General features: G+C 36.5%; 1 protein-coding gene across 2 annotated transcripts; it reads right to left on the bottom strand.

Annotated features, from left to right (window-relative positions):
- Positions 1 to 1,859: 1,859 nt before the first annotated feature.
- LOC147834193 (uncharacterized) lies at positions 1,860 to 14,815 on the bottom strand. Of its 2 annotated transcripts, XM_087279348.1 has the most exons (5): positions 13,752 to 14,480; positions 7,958 to 8,092; positions 3,611 to 3,684; positions 3,386 to 3,530; positions 1,860 to 3,298 (listed from the first exon to the last, which is right to left on the bottom strand). In XM_087279348.1, exon 1 carries the CDS (start codon positions 14,230 to 14,232, stop codon positions 13,786 to 13,788), a length of 447 nt encoding a protein of 148 aa, XP_087135474.1. In that variant the 5' UTR covers positions 14,233 to 14,480; the 3' UTR covers positions 1,860 to 3,298; positions 3,386 to 3,530; positions 3,611 to 3,684; positions 7,958 to 8,092; positions 13,752 to 13,785. The 2 variants fall into 2 exon arrangements, with proteins under 2 accessions (XP_087135474.1, XP_087135473.1); XM_087279347.1 differs by having other exon boundaries at positions 1,860 to 3,530; positions 13,752 to 14,815.
- Positions 14,816 to 17,779: the final 2,964 nt, after the last annotated feature.

The following is a 17,779-nucleotide window of genomic DNA, read 5'->3' as shown; positions in this document are numbered from 1 at the left end:
CCAGCACACTTCTTCACGGTGGAGTCCATCACACTGCGGTAGATGTCCTGGTATTCCTGCACACTCCGGCCATGGATGGATAGCGGCTCCTCCTGTGGACATTCACCCACCACTGGGGAGACTGAGGCCGCGGGCCGGAGGTCAGGCAGGACAGCCGCGTTCCTCAGGTGTCGCTCCAGCAAGAAGTCCTTGAGATGTCCAGGGAGAGTCCTGGTCCTTCGTGAACGTCGTAGCGTCATCGTGAACAACTTCCCAAACTGTTGAAACTCAGCCAAGGGGAGATTTGTTCAGAGTTGTGTAGCTGGATGATCAGAATCGACCACTCTATAGACAGTTGTGTGGATTTGTAAACCAACTCACGTTGCCGTGGTGACAGAATGACGAGGGTCATTTAAATGTACACAATTTCAGCGTTAAGTCAATTAGAGCAGCAGGAGCTGTATGTTTGTACACTACAGGTTTTTGTTAAATGTTATTAAACACAGAAAATATCTTAATAAATATTAGGTATAATAATAGAGGGCCCATATACACAGATAAATAAATATTGTCCCCGTTTTTCTTTATTAAGATATTTTCACCTTTGAACTTGAAAATCGCGTCATCCCTTTCCACGTCAGAACTCTGGTCACGTGTTTTAATTTGTTTATTACAGTAGCACAAATTCAACCGGACAAAATTCGACCATTTTCATCTACATTTACAGGACAGAGCACAGATAATATTCAAACCAATAAAATAATCATAAAATAAATCAAAACATAGAATAGACAAACACAGACAAGCTAGATAAGAAGAGAAACATTTTTTTCCATCATGAACTCAACAAGTCAATTCCTCCACATCTCAATATACAGCTTTTATTTCAAAATGAAATAAATGATGGTAGTCTAACAGTGTCTAAGATCATTTTTGTGTCTAGTTTAACCAATATTTCCACAATATATACAATTATACATTTGTAAATGAAATAAATTAGTTGTATGCTGAATTGTACACCTGTCACACTCTAAAATGAAATGTTAATTTGTTTAAGAGCTAATTAGAAAATAAATAAACTGAATTTGTATATTAAATAGAGCATTAACTTATACATTGTGAGTACACTTTTAATGTGTGATGAGAACTTTTAATTTTTTTTTTTTTAAATGTGTGTGGTGATGGAAATTACATTTCAACAGTTTATTGTGAAAAAAAAATAACTTCACCGATTAGCTTTGAATTGATACTAGCCTTTTATGAATACATTCATTCATTTTCTTTTCGCCTTAGTCCCTTTAATAATCATGAGTGGCCACATCGCGGAATGAAACGCCAACTTATCCAGCATGTTTTTACGCAGCAAATGCCCTTCCAGCTGCAATGCATCTCTGGGAATTCATGTATACAAAACATTCTTACTTGCCTTCATTTTGTTTGGTTTTTAAAAACATCTTTGAACGTACATGTTTATAAAAGAAGTAGAATACATGTATTTCCTTATCAAGCAATATTTACCTTGATTTTTCTTCAAGTGTTGTTGATAAATAATAAATAATCTTTCCTACACCTAAATAATCTTTCACACAAACTTTCTAAAGCAACATTACAGTGTTGTGGTGAAAATAAAAATGATACTGTGCGACAGCTATATTTTATATAAAAAATAATATTGATAAAAGTCTCACATTAAAAACTATAAAATATTTAAATTATTTCACTAGTACTTCATTAAGATACATGAATAGTTACTAGATAAATAATATTTAAAAATGTCATTGTTGAAGTTTAAAACTCTGGGTGTGACAAGGTGAAAACAGTGATTTTGACACCTAAAATGAGGTTGAATAATATAAAAAATATATATAATAGAAAGCTGGTAAATTTTTTAAAGTAGGTTTTATTGTTAGTTTGACAAAGAAAAAGGAATTTGAACAAAATGACATATTTTTAGATATATGATCAAAGGACAAAAAAAGTAGACTAATAAAACAAGAAAATATCAGAGCATCAAGCAGCATTACAAGCTGTTTTTAGCCTCTAAAAATCTATGAGAACAAGACTGGAAGTCTCCAGCCAAACAGATTCCAATGGTGGTGCCCGCTCATCCGTAAAGAATGGCAGTAAAACTATTCATACTGTAGTTCATTGATTATGTCTTTTTTTTTTCTGTGATCCATGCATACTTTTGTCATTTGATAAAGGAATCGTAACTCTTTTGTGGGTCGTACCCCTTTAAGCCAAAATATTAGCTTCAAGTGTTTGATTTTTACATTTCTTTTTATTTTTCATTTGTTTGATTTCATATTTTGGTTTGATGTTAAATTTAATGATGCTGATAATGAATGGACTTTATTTATAATAATAATCCCATTTAAATACAGTTGTGCCGGAAGAAATAGGAGACCAAGGACTCAGTTTCCCTGAATTTATGAGTTTAAGTAAAATGTTGACATGCATTTTGTTCAGTCTGATAACATTTCTTCAACATGTCAACTAAATATTGTCTTAAGAGGATTTCTTCAGAAAATGACAGCTGTCAGAAAAAAACTCACTGTGACTGAGTATAGTTGTGAGACTATTTTGACAAAGAGAGAGGAATTTGAACAAAATTACATATATTTTTAGATATATGATCAAAGGACATAAAAAGTAGACTAATACAACAAAAAATATCAGAGCATCAAGCAGCATTACAAGCTTTTTTTAACCTCTGAAAATCTGTGAACAAGACCAGAAGTCTCCAGCCAAACAGATTCCAATGGCAGCGCCCGCTCATCCCTAAAACTATTCATAGTTCATTGATTTTGTCTCCTTTATTTTATTTCTGTGATGTTTAAACGTCATTTCTATGTTTAAAAAATGTCACCAGTAATTTATAAAATAAAACAAAAACTAATGACTAATTACCAGAGAAATGTACAATATCTAAAAGAGTCAAATCTCTTTGATTTTAACATGACCAGTAGATTTTTTCATAGGGGAAAACACCATCTATTAAGCTTACTTTATAAAGAAATAAAAAAGCTTTTGTAACATTATATTACAATACTGAACAGCTTGGAGCGAGTATATTTTCCCCCTTCTCTTCTATTTTGTCAAAGAACATTTAAAAAAAAAAGATTTATTTTACACTGATACTTGAAATTGAACAAAGTGATGATAAAGTAATTTATAATGTCTTACATTTTTAATTCATAAATGCAGTTCTTCTGAAAATTCTCGTCATCAAGGAAGTTGAAAAAACTCCTCCCTGTAAGTCTGTCCGCTTTGCCCTGCACCGGGACGTAGATGTCCGTCTGATGGACTGAAATCCCACCTGAAAAAAGCAGATGAACAGGGTGCTAAAATACTTAGAAATAGAAATGAATATGTGGTATCAGAAAGCTTTCAGAAAATGAGCAACTGTGATCATCGTCATGTTTTTTGTATCTGTGTAATCTGTCTTCCAGCGGAGGGTTCCAGAAAACAGGGATGGTTGTCTGTCGATTTCAAGAAGGCCAGCCATTCTGGATCAAACTCAAGCTTCTCGAAGGAGCTTCCCCCACAGTCTGCAATGACAAAACAACTGGATGCAATGACAAATACTTCTGGATCTCACTACCATGCTGGATAACGGCAGGATCATTACCTTCTGAAGGAGGACATTGGTCTTGTGAGAGAAACTTGCTGATCTTTGGGGCAGCATTGTTCATTATTCTTCGCCTGAAGGGACAAACATCTTGTTTTTATTCATTTTAAACTGATATATACATTTTATTCTGAGCCTTTTTCACACAGTTCATGTCTTAAACCTGTAACTGCAAGAGATATAGAATCAAACTTGAGTTCACATTGTCATCGATGAAAAATAATGAAAGCATGCAAGCCGTTCACAAGTCAGTTGTCCTCTTTTTGGTTAAAATTACTTCGATGACACAAAATTTCAGATATGAATAAAAAAATGTTCCTAATGCATATATGTGTAGCAGATGTAGTGTAAACTCAACGGCCACTTTATTAGGTACACCTGTCCAACTGCTCGTTAAAGCAAGTGTCTAATCAGCCCATCACATGGCTGCAACTCAATGCATTTAGGCATGTAGACATGGTCAAGACGATCTGCTGCAGTTCAAGCCGAGCATCAGAATGGGGAAGAAAGGTGATTTGAGTGATTCTGCACGTGGCATGGTTGTTGTGCCAGAAGGGCAGGCCTATTTCAGAAACTGCTGATCTACCGGGATTTTCACACACAACCATCTCTAGGGTTTTCAAAGAATGGTCAGAAGAGAAAATATCCAGTGAGCTGCAGTTCTGTGGGTGCAAATGCCTTGTTGATGCCAGAGTACAGAGGGGAATGGCAAGACCGGTTCCAGCTGATAGAAAGGCAACAGTAACTTAAATAACCACTAGTTACAACCGAGGTATGCAGAAGAGCATCTCTAAACGTCAAACCTTAAAGAGGATGAGCTAAAGCAGCAGAAGATCAAAACGAGTGCAACTCCTGTCAGCTAAGAACAGGAAACTGAGGCTACTATTCGCCCAGGCTCACAAAAATTGGACAACAGAAGATTGAAAAACGTTGCCTGGGGGGTATTCCAGAAAGCTGGGTTAACTTACCATCTGCTAAAACCTAAACTCTCGGTTGATTTACCCAAAACCTGCTTACCGCGAGTATGTTGGTTCCAAAACAGGTGACAAGAGTTAGTTAAATCAACCTCCTGAAGATAACCGCGGGTTAATGCGCGTGCATGGCACACACCTGAAGGCATTTTCAGTAGATCGCCGAATTCACGAGTCACCATAGAAAGTCACGGTGAGAAAAAAAGGGCAACGCACTTTACAGAGGCGAAGCTGGAGGTTTTAAACACAGAGATTACACATCTGCTTCAACGAAGGAAATAAATATAGAATAAGAAATAGATAAGAAAATAAAAAATAAATAACAAGAAAATTTATTAGTTCATTAAATTACACATGCCACCCTCCATTTTATTGTAATGATAAATTAAACTGCTCTTTAACATCCTTTTTGAGTATGTTGTGTAACCATTCATGCATTTATTTTTCTTGCCATTGATTTCTTAAGGCCACAATATGTGTATTGACTAATAAGGCTTATAGAAATTGTAATCTTTCTGGAGCTAGAACTCTGTCCAAAGTCATTAAACACAGATACATTATCATAAAAGGTAATATTTAATTACTGGAGCTCTTTATTTAACACTCTAGAATATTCTTTCTGACATGCAGCTAATAGTAAGAGGCCTGTCGAACTGCTGTGTCCTATAATAAAGGCTTTTCAGTGGTTGAGTTTTTGACTTAAACCACACACTCTGTCACTGTTGTAAGTGATTGTTGTCAGATAGCTTTAGGTTCTTTTTATTTTGCATGCAAACGAAGTTCCTTCTGCCTCAACTAACAAGCAGTGTAAGAGTTTTCTGCACTTTACCATTTTTGAATATTACTCTTGGATCACAAAATCTTTTATCTACATATTTAAATTCTAATGTAGCTGTATAAGGTCCATCTTTATCCAAAGATAAAGTCACATGAGCATCAACTTAAGGTGAGAAATGTATATGAAAAATATGTTACACGTTGAAAGGTGTGTGTATAAAGCAGTGTACAAAATCATTCATTTTATTTCAGGAAATGAAGAAATGAACAGACCAAACTATTTGATTAAACATAGTTTTTTGACTAATTATATTTTTTAGCACTCTTCCATCTGTTTTGTCTGCTTGGGTCACTGAGATTTCCTCTGGGTCAGGCTGCAGGTACGTGTCATCGTATAAGGCAGAAAAGGGTATCTTTTGTCCTCCAGCAAGTAACAATGTAGTGCCCAGTAATGATTCTATTTTATAATACAAATATAATAAAAATAAACATTGTGTTAAGCAACATTTGCTTTATAGTTTTTTTTTACTATATTTGTGTTAGACACTTGAATCATTACTTCCTGAAAATCAGCCATTTAGCCTGAACATAGTGATGAGGTGGGGTGTGTGATGAGCTGGTAAGTGGAAGCAGTAATGAGTTTAATAGTTGAAACACCAAAAGATTAAGGATAGAAAATTAAGTTGTACCTGCACACTTATACTTTGGACAAATTTTATATTATCAGTGTCCTTTAGTGACTGATGGAGCTTTAAAATCGGCTGCAATTAATGCACACAATAGCATTTAGAAACCCTGAAAAAAATATTATATTAAAAAATGTAGGTGTGTGTGCATGAATGTATATATAAGAACGACGTCCTACATCTTAAATTAAAGATATATTTTCCTACAAAAGACAAAGCTGCCACTTATAATATTATACAGAAAAATGTGAGGGTGCAGAAGGAGAGAAAAAACACAAGATCTGTAAGTGAGATTCGAACTCGCTCCGTTGTGCGCTCCGTTGTTCTTTATCGACGCACTGTCCACTACGCTATTCCCGTGCTCTGAATCAGCTGTGTATTGATACGCAGTAATGTATGACCAAGGAACTGTACAAAAGTGTAAAAAGCAGTTCAGTGCCAGGCGTATTGTACAGCTGGTCATACTGCCACATTGTACAGTTGCCTAAAATGCCCTGTCGCGAATACAAAGAGCTGCACTGAATGTTTATTATGGTAAGCGCAGACCCGCGGTTTGTCACATTTGATTTCAAAAAGGTTTGTTAAATACATTAACATTATAAATTTGGTTATGAAAAAAACTATGCACTTATAACCCTCTCACAACGAAAAAACTTGTATCTGTGTGTCCACATCCATAAATATTCTCATCAAAAGAGCACGCAATGCTCAGTAAACTCTCTAAAACAGACAAACTCTAAAACATAGCAACTTACTCTCTGAACATAACCTGCTCCGGAGCAGGTTATCTTCAGAGAGTAAGTTGCTATGGCTACTTAACATACCCAGAAGTTACCTCCGATTTTGGAACCAAAGTTGAGGTTATCCACCTACTTACTCTCAAACTTACCCGTGTATGTCACATAACCTGCTTTCTGGAATAGCCCCCTGGTCTGTTGAGTCTCGATTTCTGCTGCAACATTCGGATGGTAGGGTCAGAATTTGGTCTCAACAACATGAAAGCATGAATCTGTCCTGCCTTGTGTCAATGCTTCAGCCTGCTGGTGGTGTAATGGTGTGGGGGATATTTTCTTGGCACACTTTGTACCTATTAGTACCAACTGAGCATCGTGTCAACGCCACAGCCAGTCTGAGTATTGTTGCTGACCATGTCCATCTCTTTATGACCACAGTTTACCCATCTTCTGAGGGCTAATTCCAGCAGCATAACGCTGCATGTCAAAAAGCGGGAATTATCTCAGAATGGTTTCTTGGACATGACAATGAGTTCAATGGACTCAAATGGCCTCCACAGTCACCAGATCTCAATCCAATAGAGCACCTTTGGGATGTGGTGGAATGGGAGATTTGCATTATGGATGTGCACCCGACAAATCTTCAGCAACTGTGTGATGCTGTCATGTCAATATGTTCCAAAATCTCAGAGGAATATTTCCAGTACCTTGTTAAATGTATGCTACGAAGGATTAAGGCAGTTCTAAAGGCAAAAGCGGGTCCAACCCGGTACTAGTAATGTGTAGCTAATAAAGTGGCCGGTGAGTTTATGTCACAAATAGTATGTGCACAACCATATATATATATATATGTTTAATAGATTTCTGTTACATGGAGAGAAGACGTTTTCAACACTTTTCTAAACAAAATAGTTTTAATAACTCATTTCTAATAACTGATTTATTTTATATTTGCCATGATCACAGCACATAATACTGCACTACATATTTTATTAATTTATTTTAGGAAATACTGAGAAAAATTCTTCTGTTAAACATCCAACAAATTTACAGGAGGGCTAATAACCTTGACTTCATATTACAATGAATGCCATATAGTGTGTGAAACAGGCTTAATCCAAAGGGAACTAAAAGTTTTTATTATTCAAAAGCACAGAGTGACAGTGAATGAGGACCCACCTGGTGCTGCATCAGAGTTGAGTAGAGTGCAGGTGAGCAGAGATCCAGTGTCTGAACTGCAGGTGATCTAGAAGCTCAGCAGCAGCAGGGCTTCCCCAAGTACTGCTCTCCACTTCCTGTCTAAAGAACTTCTTCCTGTTGAGGGAAAAGTGATATGTTACAATCTAAAGTCACTTAAAAAGGTAGCTAAATGTTTTAATTAGTTATTATTTAAGGAAAGTAATGTGAAAGTATGTGGTATTCATTTATTTATTTCGAGTATGGGCTTATTTAGATGGGCTTATTTGCTCATTTGCAGTTATAAATCATCTAAACTTATTTATTTATTAAGGGCTTAATTCAGTCTACTTGTACTTGCCTTAATTTAATCAAAAGTGTAGATACTTCACTGGTCATCATTACTGATCTGTGCGCGCCAGCTACTGGGAGAGAATGATTTAGCATTTTTATTCTGCAAAGTGTTTTCCACAGGGTTAAATAATGCAGCTTAATTTCACCAAGCCGAGATATGTTTCTAATTATGCATTTAATTCCTATTTTGAAATCTAAAATCGACTTTAAATTAAACAACGACTCAAGCTAGCTAATGGCCACTGTGTGGATCACTGTTACTGCAGTGGTTACCAATAATTGAATTGCCATTCAGTGTACTACAGCCTGTAAAAAAGCAAATAAACACCTAGTTTATGTTGTCATATTTCCATTGTGTTTTTGTTGCTATTGTTTCTTAATAAAGAAACAAATACATTTTATATCAGAATCAGTTTAAAATCATTATTTTTCTATATATATTTTTGGCTATTTTTTGGAATGAGAATGTCAGTTTTCTATTGGCCTTGTGGCCAAAAGTCAAAGTGAATAATTTCAGATTCTCTGCACATTTCTGCAATTCATTTATTTAAAAATGAGGACTGGATACTCTAAAATGTCACTCCTTAAATCAATTACTAATTTATCAGAGATCATAAATAAAAGAAACTAGTTATTATACACTGTTAAGAGTATAAGAGTAGGCACTGAGGCAGGCTCGGCGCCAGGATATCAGAACTGAGGGGGCATTTTAAATCCATAGGGGGGCACTAGACCTGGTGGCTGATTTTGGTCTCTCTTCCTTTCATTTAGGCTATTTATTCACATTTATTGTTACTTTACTTTGTTACTGACCTAAGGCAGTAATATACGTTTTAATAGTAATATTAATATGCACAGTTTCGCTATTACTGATTTTATTAATGATGGTAATGCAACGATACCGCTTAATGCAGACGGATCATGGCTTCAGTGCCAAACGAGTGCTTTAAATCATATGTTATTGTCCTTATTTATTTCACTTTTATTTCAAATAGCAGGCATATGAATGTTTAACGTTTTAGGTAAAGATGTCAAATTATGCCCACACATGCAAGCTGACCCACGATCAGACTATTCGTATAACCGGTAAATAAATATAGTAAAATCAGCTTAACCGAGTCATTCCGCTTTAAGTAGCCTATTATCCAACCAACGTCAGTGTTAGGGAAAAGCTAAATGTTAATCTAATGTCATTCAAAACAATTACTTCGTTACATTTTAAGGCATTAGTGTAGCCAGGAAAATACCTAAAAAAGATGCCTAAATTCACAGTTATTACCGTGAAAATTTGTTTGGCACGGATAACAGGCAACTCAATAGGCTATAAAACTTTTTTCATCATTTTAAATGTAAAAATAAAGATTTATCTTAGGCTATCATAAGTGTGTTTTTTTTCGTGATATTGTCTGCTTGTCATTTGTAACCCATAAACTATTAGGTTTCTAGGCCTACCCGTCATTTTATTTATTAATTTATAATAAATTAAATTTTTTAGTTATTTAAATTTGAATAACTTGTTTTCAGGTTATTTTTATTTTAGGGCCATGAGCTACAAGTCAAAACAAATTCGATATGCTGTAGGTTTATAATATATTTAATGTTGTTTAATTTTGCATAAGAAAATAGCAGTATAGCCTTAATTACATATTTTTAAAAGATTATCATTCAGCCTACCTGCAGCATGTGAGAGGTTTCTCGGTTGATCCGCGGTAATTGCACTTAAGCACTATATACCTATTCCATTTATAACACTGGAAACTTGACTTCGCAGGCTGATCATCTTCAAATGCAAAAGGTATTTATTATACCTAGACTGCTGCTGCATAATGGGATGTTTCTCTACACAACTGTAAAAGTGCGCTTTTTAGCAATGTCAAAATGAAAGCAAACATTCAAAGGGCTATGCGTTTTGTCAATTTTAGCCTAATTGTAATCATATTAATGATAATATTAATAAATTAATTAAAATATTATTTATAGTGTAGCCTTCTGTGGGACTGTGCAGTGAATATTTATTTTTATTAAAACATTTTATTAGGCTACATCTTCCCGAATAACTAATGTGAAAATGACTGGCAGTTGCTCTGCTAAAATTTATTTAACAGAAAATTTCTTCTGCGTTTCTTACTTTTAGAGCTTAAGAGAGTTGTGTTTAAAGATTTAGTTGACCAAAACATGTAATTAATTAAGCTGGTCGTCTCATGTCACCCACTTTTCTCCCTCACTTTTCTCACTTATCGCCGTGTACGCGTTTTATTTACGGGCGCCCCTGACCTGACGCGGGGACCAGATCTCTGGACTATAGGACTAGCTTTAATCTCACAAATTTCATAATTTAATTGCTATGTCATATATTTTAAAGAGCCCATATTATGGGTTTTTGAAAATTCCCCTCCATGTATTGTGTAACACAGCTCTAAGTGAAGTGAAGTATCCAGCTAAGGCTTAAATCTGTTAGTGTACAGTGTTTAAAACGGTTGATTCATCTATAAAAGAGTCGACTCATAGTGCTTCAAACGAGTCGCCTTGATACCGATTCATTAGGTGTTTCGCCATGACGTACGAACGAAACCAAGTTATTCACGTGCACGCGCAAACCCGGGAGATTTCAAACCTGAGGCCCCGCCCTCTGACGCAGAAACCCAGACACACACCCATAAACACACGCACACAAACACACACACACACACACAAACATGCCGGTCGATTGAAGTCACACTGCAGATGGATATATTGAGTCTCTACCCAAACATGAAACCTCAGCATTATAGCCAAGCAGTTGGAAACTACTGGAAGCTACATGCTACAAAGAATACTTCATCAGCGTTTGTTAAAGGAAGGATCAGTAAAGAGTAACTTATTGATGGACGTCAGGATTTTTCTTCCTCCATTTCTCAAGTGTAAAGTTGCCTCGTTGACTCTAGCTTGCAAATGTATTTAGTTGTGATTTGTTACTTGTAACCGCGTGTACTGTATCAGGTTAACTGGCTATATTCTCTTATCGCGTGCAAAGTCACGTTAAAAACGCGACGCGTGCTGCGTTAACGGAGCTCCGTGGACGAGGAGTAGTGTGTGTGTCTGTGTGTGTGCGCGCTGTCGTCCGGAGGTGTGTGTGTGTGTGTGTGTGTGTGTGTGTGTGTGTGTGTGTGTGTGCGCGCGCGTTGTCGTCCGGAGCAGGGTTAAGTGCGTGTGTGTGTGTTGTGCAATATGTGTGTGTGTGTCTGTGAAAAGAGTGAGAAGCTAGGAGATCTCCTCAACTGCTTTTGGAGTTTTTGCTCAATAAAATAGTCAGTCGTCTGTATTTTCAAGTCCATAGTCTGTATTTACATTGACCCACTGGCAGCTAAACTCCACGCCTACACCATCGAGCGTGTATGAACTGTGATTACTTTTATATTGCTGATTAGCTGTTTGGCATTTCACTCTGATTGAAGGCAGTCGACCAATCGCGACAGACTGTCATTGGTCCAATCAGCGCAGATTAGCTTCGCGCTAAGGAGGGGTTTGGGAACGAATGAATCACTGGACGATTCATACAGGAGTCGCTGGGATAATTAGGTAAAAATAAATGCAGATTATAAGACCATGAAAGTGTTTTTTGACCTTGCATGCATATTAAACTGTTGTTGGAGACCCTTACAACCAAGATATGACCCTATTTCATGTATAATATGGGCTCTTTAAATTATTTAAATGTGTGTTCTAAAGGTTGGAACGACGGGAGTGTTTGTAATTAATGACAGAAAGAATTTTCAGTTTTGATTGAACAATCCTTTATAAAAACTGGCACAAATTCTTTCTGAGGGGGCAATGCCCCCCTTTGCCCCCTCGTAGCGCCGGGCCTGCACTGAGGCCCAAGCCTATTCCACCAAGGCCCACTTATTTTAAAATGTCTGGCCTCGCTCCTCATTAATAGTAGTAGTAATATAGGATTAGTAATCTCTGGGTGAATAATAATTCTTTCATGAAAACTCTGAACTCAGATCTTATGCTCGTGGCCACTCAGAGGTTTGAGAATGCACATGTTGAAAATGAGGTCAAATTGACTTTTTTATTATTTAACAATGAAAATAGTTGTGAGAATCACATTAAACTCTACCTTAATGGCCTCAAAATAGCTTGTATGTGTCTACTTTCTAAACAAATCCGTTTTAAACAGTACAGACAGCGATTTACTTCTTTGTTGAATGATTCAGTTGTTTGAGCAAATGTTCTCACTCGTTAGACATTACTACCACCTGCTGGAAGATTTAGATTCTTATTTTGAGGATTATTTTAATTTTTAATCAAAATCAGACTTTTTCATATTAAAATGCAATAAAGTACAATAAACTATATTCTTTGAAATAAAGGGAGAGTTCACACACTAAATAATGTCGTCATCATTTACACACTTTTGTGCCATTTAAATCTGTAGGAATTTCATTGTATTGAGGATTTTTTGTAAATGTTTACTTGCTTACTTCTTTTCACATTTAACACAATAATGAACTGAAATCTTTTTTTCCGTGGTAATTTCTGAGTAAATTTTACAACTTTAAACAGAATTTTTGCAATAATTTGCATGAATTTATCTCAGGAAACCCAATAATGACTTAAGTGGTCACTTGTTCTTTATCTTTCTTCAGGGCCGTAAGTATTTCATGTTTGATGACACAATCTATTCATTTCATTCATGTGTTTCAGTGAAACTCGCCCATTTCAAAACAATGAAAAGTGTTTTTTTTTGTTTTTTTTTTACAAAATAATGAAAAATATTCTTTAAATTGAGGTATAAATATTTAATTCTTACATATGCAAGATTTATCCTATTTTTTATTTATTTTTTGTATGTGTGTGTGTGTGTGTGTGTGTGTGTGTTTGTGTGTGTGTGTTATATTCTAGAGAAAAGCGATCAGTGGCTTGAATTGGTCCATCTGTAACTCCACATGAGCAGTAATGTTAAAGTTTCTTCTGGTCATTCGGATGACATCTTTTGCCTGGAGCATCAGGAAAATCTTCTGCTGTCCAGAATTAGGTGGTTTGTCTTGGTCGGGCATCTCAGCTGAGACCTGTCCACTATGGGTGACCCTACCGGTAGCTGTGAAGTACCAGTGGCGTAGCTCTCAGCATCACTGATGCACACAAGCCCTCACAGCACGTCAAGCTGCAAACCATGTGAGGGACCCTAACCTACCCTAACCCAACAGCCAACACTAACAATCCTAACAAAAACCACTAATGTGCCAAAAAACACTCAGAGGAGACCAGCAACACACAAGAAACCGCCTAGAACACCTTGCTAAACGCATGTCAACATCCAAAAGAACCCAAGAGCCACATATAAGCAGCACAGACAATCACCAAAACATCCAGCAATGTGATAAACCTGAACGAAAAGTTACATTTGAATTATTGTAAACTTATTCTAGAACTATATATAATATATACAGTATGTACATACGCGCCCATGATCCTCCATCTGGCACTAGGATGGCTCAGTGCCTGGGCCTCTTCCTCCGGGGCTCCTTGGGAAGCGGCTCTTTGCTGATGTCCACCTTGATCTGAGGGGGGACGCTGGACTCGGATCTGATCTCCGTGATGACCACTCGTCCATCAGGCTGCTCTGTCTCCAGAAGTGCAGGCCTGTCCAGCTTCTCCCACAGCCGCTGCTTTACCTCTAATCCTCGCTGGAGGGTGTATCGACCAGCGCGCTTCTTCATGGTGGAGTCCATCACACTGCAGTAGATGTCCTGGTATTCCTGCACACTCCTACCATGGATGCATAGCGGCTCCTCCTGTGGACATTCAACCACCACTGGGGAGACTGAGGCTGCAGGACAGAGGTCAGGCAGGACAGCCGCGTTCCTCAGGTGTCGCTCCAGCAAGAAGTCTTTGAGATGTCCAGGGAGAGTTCTGGTCCTTCGTGATCTTCGTAGCGTCATCGTGAACAACTTCCCAAACTGTTGAAACTCAGCCAAGGGGAGATTTGTTGAGAGTTGTGTAGCTGGATGATCAGAATCGACCACTCTATAGACAGTTGTGTGGATTTGTAAACCAACTCACGTTGCCATGGTGACAGAATGACGAGTGTCATTTAAATGTACACAATTTCAGCGTTAAGTCAATTAGAGCAGCAGGAGCTGTATGTTTGTACACTACAGTTTTTTTTTAAATGTTATTAAACACAGAAAATCTCTTAATAAATATTAGGTATAATAATAGAGGGCCCATATACCCAGTTAAATAAATATTGTCCACGTTTTTCTTTATTACTTTAAGATATTTTCACCTTTGAACTTGAAAATCGCCTCATCCGTTTCCATGTCAGAACTCTGGTCACGTGTTTTAATTTGTTTATTGCAGTAGCACAAATACAACGAGGCAAAATTCGACCATTTTCATCTACATTTACAGGACAGAGCACAGATAATAATCAAACCAATAAAATAATCATAAAATAAATCAAAACATAGAATAGACAAAAGGTGCGTTCGACATTAAGCACAGCTGCAGCCGATTATAAACGAGATTAGCCGAGCGCAGGCGGGGGCGGAGTTGAAAACGGAGCCGTCAAACCGGACAGCTGGACATATCACATGGCGTCATCATCATTTATTTATATATTTATAACAACAAAAGATTTACAGTACAACCAAAACAGAATACAGTCTCTACAAACTATATTTAATTTTTAAAGAATAATTATGAATAATTAAGAATTATGAATAAGGGGAAGCGATAGGGTAATATAAACATACAAATAAACAGGTCTATTAAATACAAGGCAATAAGCACAAATTCTAGAAGTTTAAACATCACCCTTTAGGCTAATACTTGTTGTTTGAATATGCTAAAGAGATTCACATTTATTTACATTTTTAGATATTAAACTTTTCAATATGTATTAGTGTAAAACCAAAAACAAGGTGTTTTGATTAAGTCTTAAACAATGATTAAGATTTTTTTTGGATAATGAAAGCATTTTCAAAGAAGCATTTTAATCCAAAGAGGTTGAACATACATTCCTAAAATAAGTGAGTTACACTTTAAATATAAATTTCCCAGAAAGAGCAAAGTACATCAATGTCACTTTTAAAACTTTTTTTATAAACGGCCTTACAGGAAAAAATAACTATATATATATAATTATATAACTCATTTTATAATTATTTAATAAAATAGTTATTTAACTTATTTTTTTAAGAACGCTTCAGGGTGTCAGGATCAGTGATGATAATTATTTTATTTCAAGTCTGTAAGAGAAATTTGAGTTAATATTTAGGTTATTCGCTAGCTGGAAGTGGAGGTCCTGGGCTAGTGTGGTTACAAGTGGTCTGTGGATGTGAGGCCAGTTAGATGTACTGCCAAATTCTCTGAAATGCCTTTGAAGATGGCTAATGGTAGAGAAATTATCATTCGATTCACAGGCAACAGCTCTGCAAGACATTCCAGCAGTCAGCATGCCAACTCCACACTCCCTTAAAACTCATGTCATCTGTGGCATTGTGCTCTGGGATAAAACCACACATTTTAGAGTGGCCCTTTATTGTGACCAGCCTAAGGCACACCTGTGCAATATTCATGCTTTCAAATCAGCATCTTAATGTGCCACACCTGTGAGGTGGATGGATTATCTCAGCACACTAACACAAATATGCAGACAACACTGTGAACAATAAGTGTGATAAATGGCCCTTTTGTGTGTAAAGAAATATTTTTTAGATCTCTGAGTAAATGCGAGCAAAAACAAAAGTGTTGTTTATATTTTTGTTAATGGTGTATGATAAACAAAAGCAGCTTTGAACACAAATGTCTTCACTAACAAAAATAAAGTTTTCAAAAAGCCTTTTTTTTCCATTTTTAGAAAGATGAAATGTGTTTGTGGTCACAACAGCAGATTCAAGACTACACTTTGCATCTTATTGGCAGCATGAAGACTTCCCATGCTGATTCGATTAATGCTCATTAAATCTTTATAAGTAAATCCAAATGGAGAGCTTTTCGTACAGAAATCCATTATGCAGCAGAGAAGAAAATACAGTGATTTAAAACCAACACAACCCTTCAGTCCGTTCAGATTTCAGAAAGTACAAACTCCACTGGGGGTGACACGGTGGCTCAGTGGTTAGCACTCTTGCCTAACAGCAAGAAGGTCACTGGTTCAAGTTTCCCCCACAGTCTATAGACAGGCAGTACAGGTGAAATGAATAAACTAAATTAGCTGTAGTGTATGAGTGTTAATGAGTGTGTATGTATGTTTCCCAGTACAAGGTTCCATCCCCTGTGTAAAATATATGCTGGATAAGTTGGCGGTTGATGAATAAAAGGACTAAGCTGAAGGAAAATTAAATTCCGATTGGTTACCACTCTGCCCAAGTCCCAGCCAATCCCTGCATGTCACCTGGCCTTTGAAAGCTCTTCAGTCTGTTGGTTGAGGAGCAGACTCTCTGACTCTCCGTTTGATACTTTGCTCAATTGATCGCTGTATTTTGGCTTGTTTGTTTGGTTTGCTTTGTTAGTGTTTGATAGTTTGTTATCCCCATTTATCAGTATTGTTCATCTTTATTTGATTTAAACTTTGTTTGTTTAAATTTGTTACTGTCTTTTCTTACTTTTTTGTCACCATATCTTCCCTATCCTCATGTTTCCTCGTGAGTTTAGTAAGACTAACATGTAAGTATGTCACGTGACATACATATCAGCACGTAAATTAACATTTGTATTGATACATCAGGTGAGAGGGTATGTCCACCTGTGTATTTTTGGTTTAATTGTAAATCAGCGTAGATTAGAGAGGACGTCATTGACATTAAAGATTTATTTTTCATATCTTTTGTTTATTAGATTATTTTTTTGTCGTGGATATTAGTAATATTAGGGATTTGTTGTGAATATTAGTAAGACTTTTTGGTTTTGTTTGGTTCTTTTATTTAGCGCCACCCATATAGCCAGTTTTTCTAACATTTCGTTGTTTATTGTCTTTAACCTTGTATATATTGTAAATAACTCACTCACTGATTCACCCTCACTTTTTGTAAATAAATCACTTATTTTCCACTTTTTCTTGCTGTCCATCCTTACTGTATCACAATTTAATTTTGAGTTTTTGCAAAAACCAAATACTCAGTTAAATGTGCAACCCCGTTCCCTATAGACAAAAAGGGGTTGTAACAGAATGACTGCACGCTAGACTGTCGTTTTAGTGATGCTACATCAAATGAAATATTACAGGTAAAGTGTCAGCCCTGCATGGACTGAATTTTCATGTTTCCATTAGAAAGACAATATAACAGCGTTAGGTGATTTGCCCTAAAAATGACCCACTTACATCTTAATGGACAAAGCATGGTTGCTAAGAGATATTGACTTTTGGTTGGTTGATTTGCTAGATCGATGGCTTCACGTCAATGCATCTTCTTCTCCAAGATAAGCATCCAGAACAATATTGTAAACAAGCACAGCACAGTGTTTGAAATGGTGTGCATGACA

Source organism: Danio rerio, chromosome 13 (assembly GCF_052040795.2).
Source record: "Danio rerio strain M-AB ecotype USA chromosome 13, GRCz13ab, whole genome shotgun sequence".
Taxonomy (NCBI): Eukaryota; Metazoa; Chordata; class Actinopteri; order Cypriniformes; family Danionidae; genus Danio; species Danio rerio.
The sequence above is the reverse complement of the archived record's forward strand: the minus strand, read 5'-3'. Positions and strand labels throughout refer to the sequence as shown.

Excerpts from the sequence above, each read along its gene's own strand:
- LOC147834193 (XM_087279347.1), bottom strand. The coding sequence starts at position 14,232 with ATGACGCTACGAAGATCACGAAGGACCAGAACTCTCCCTGGACATCTC.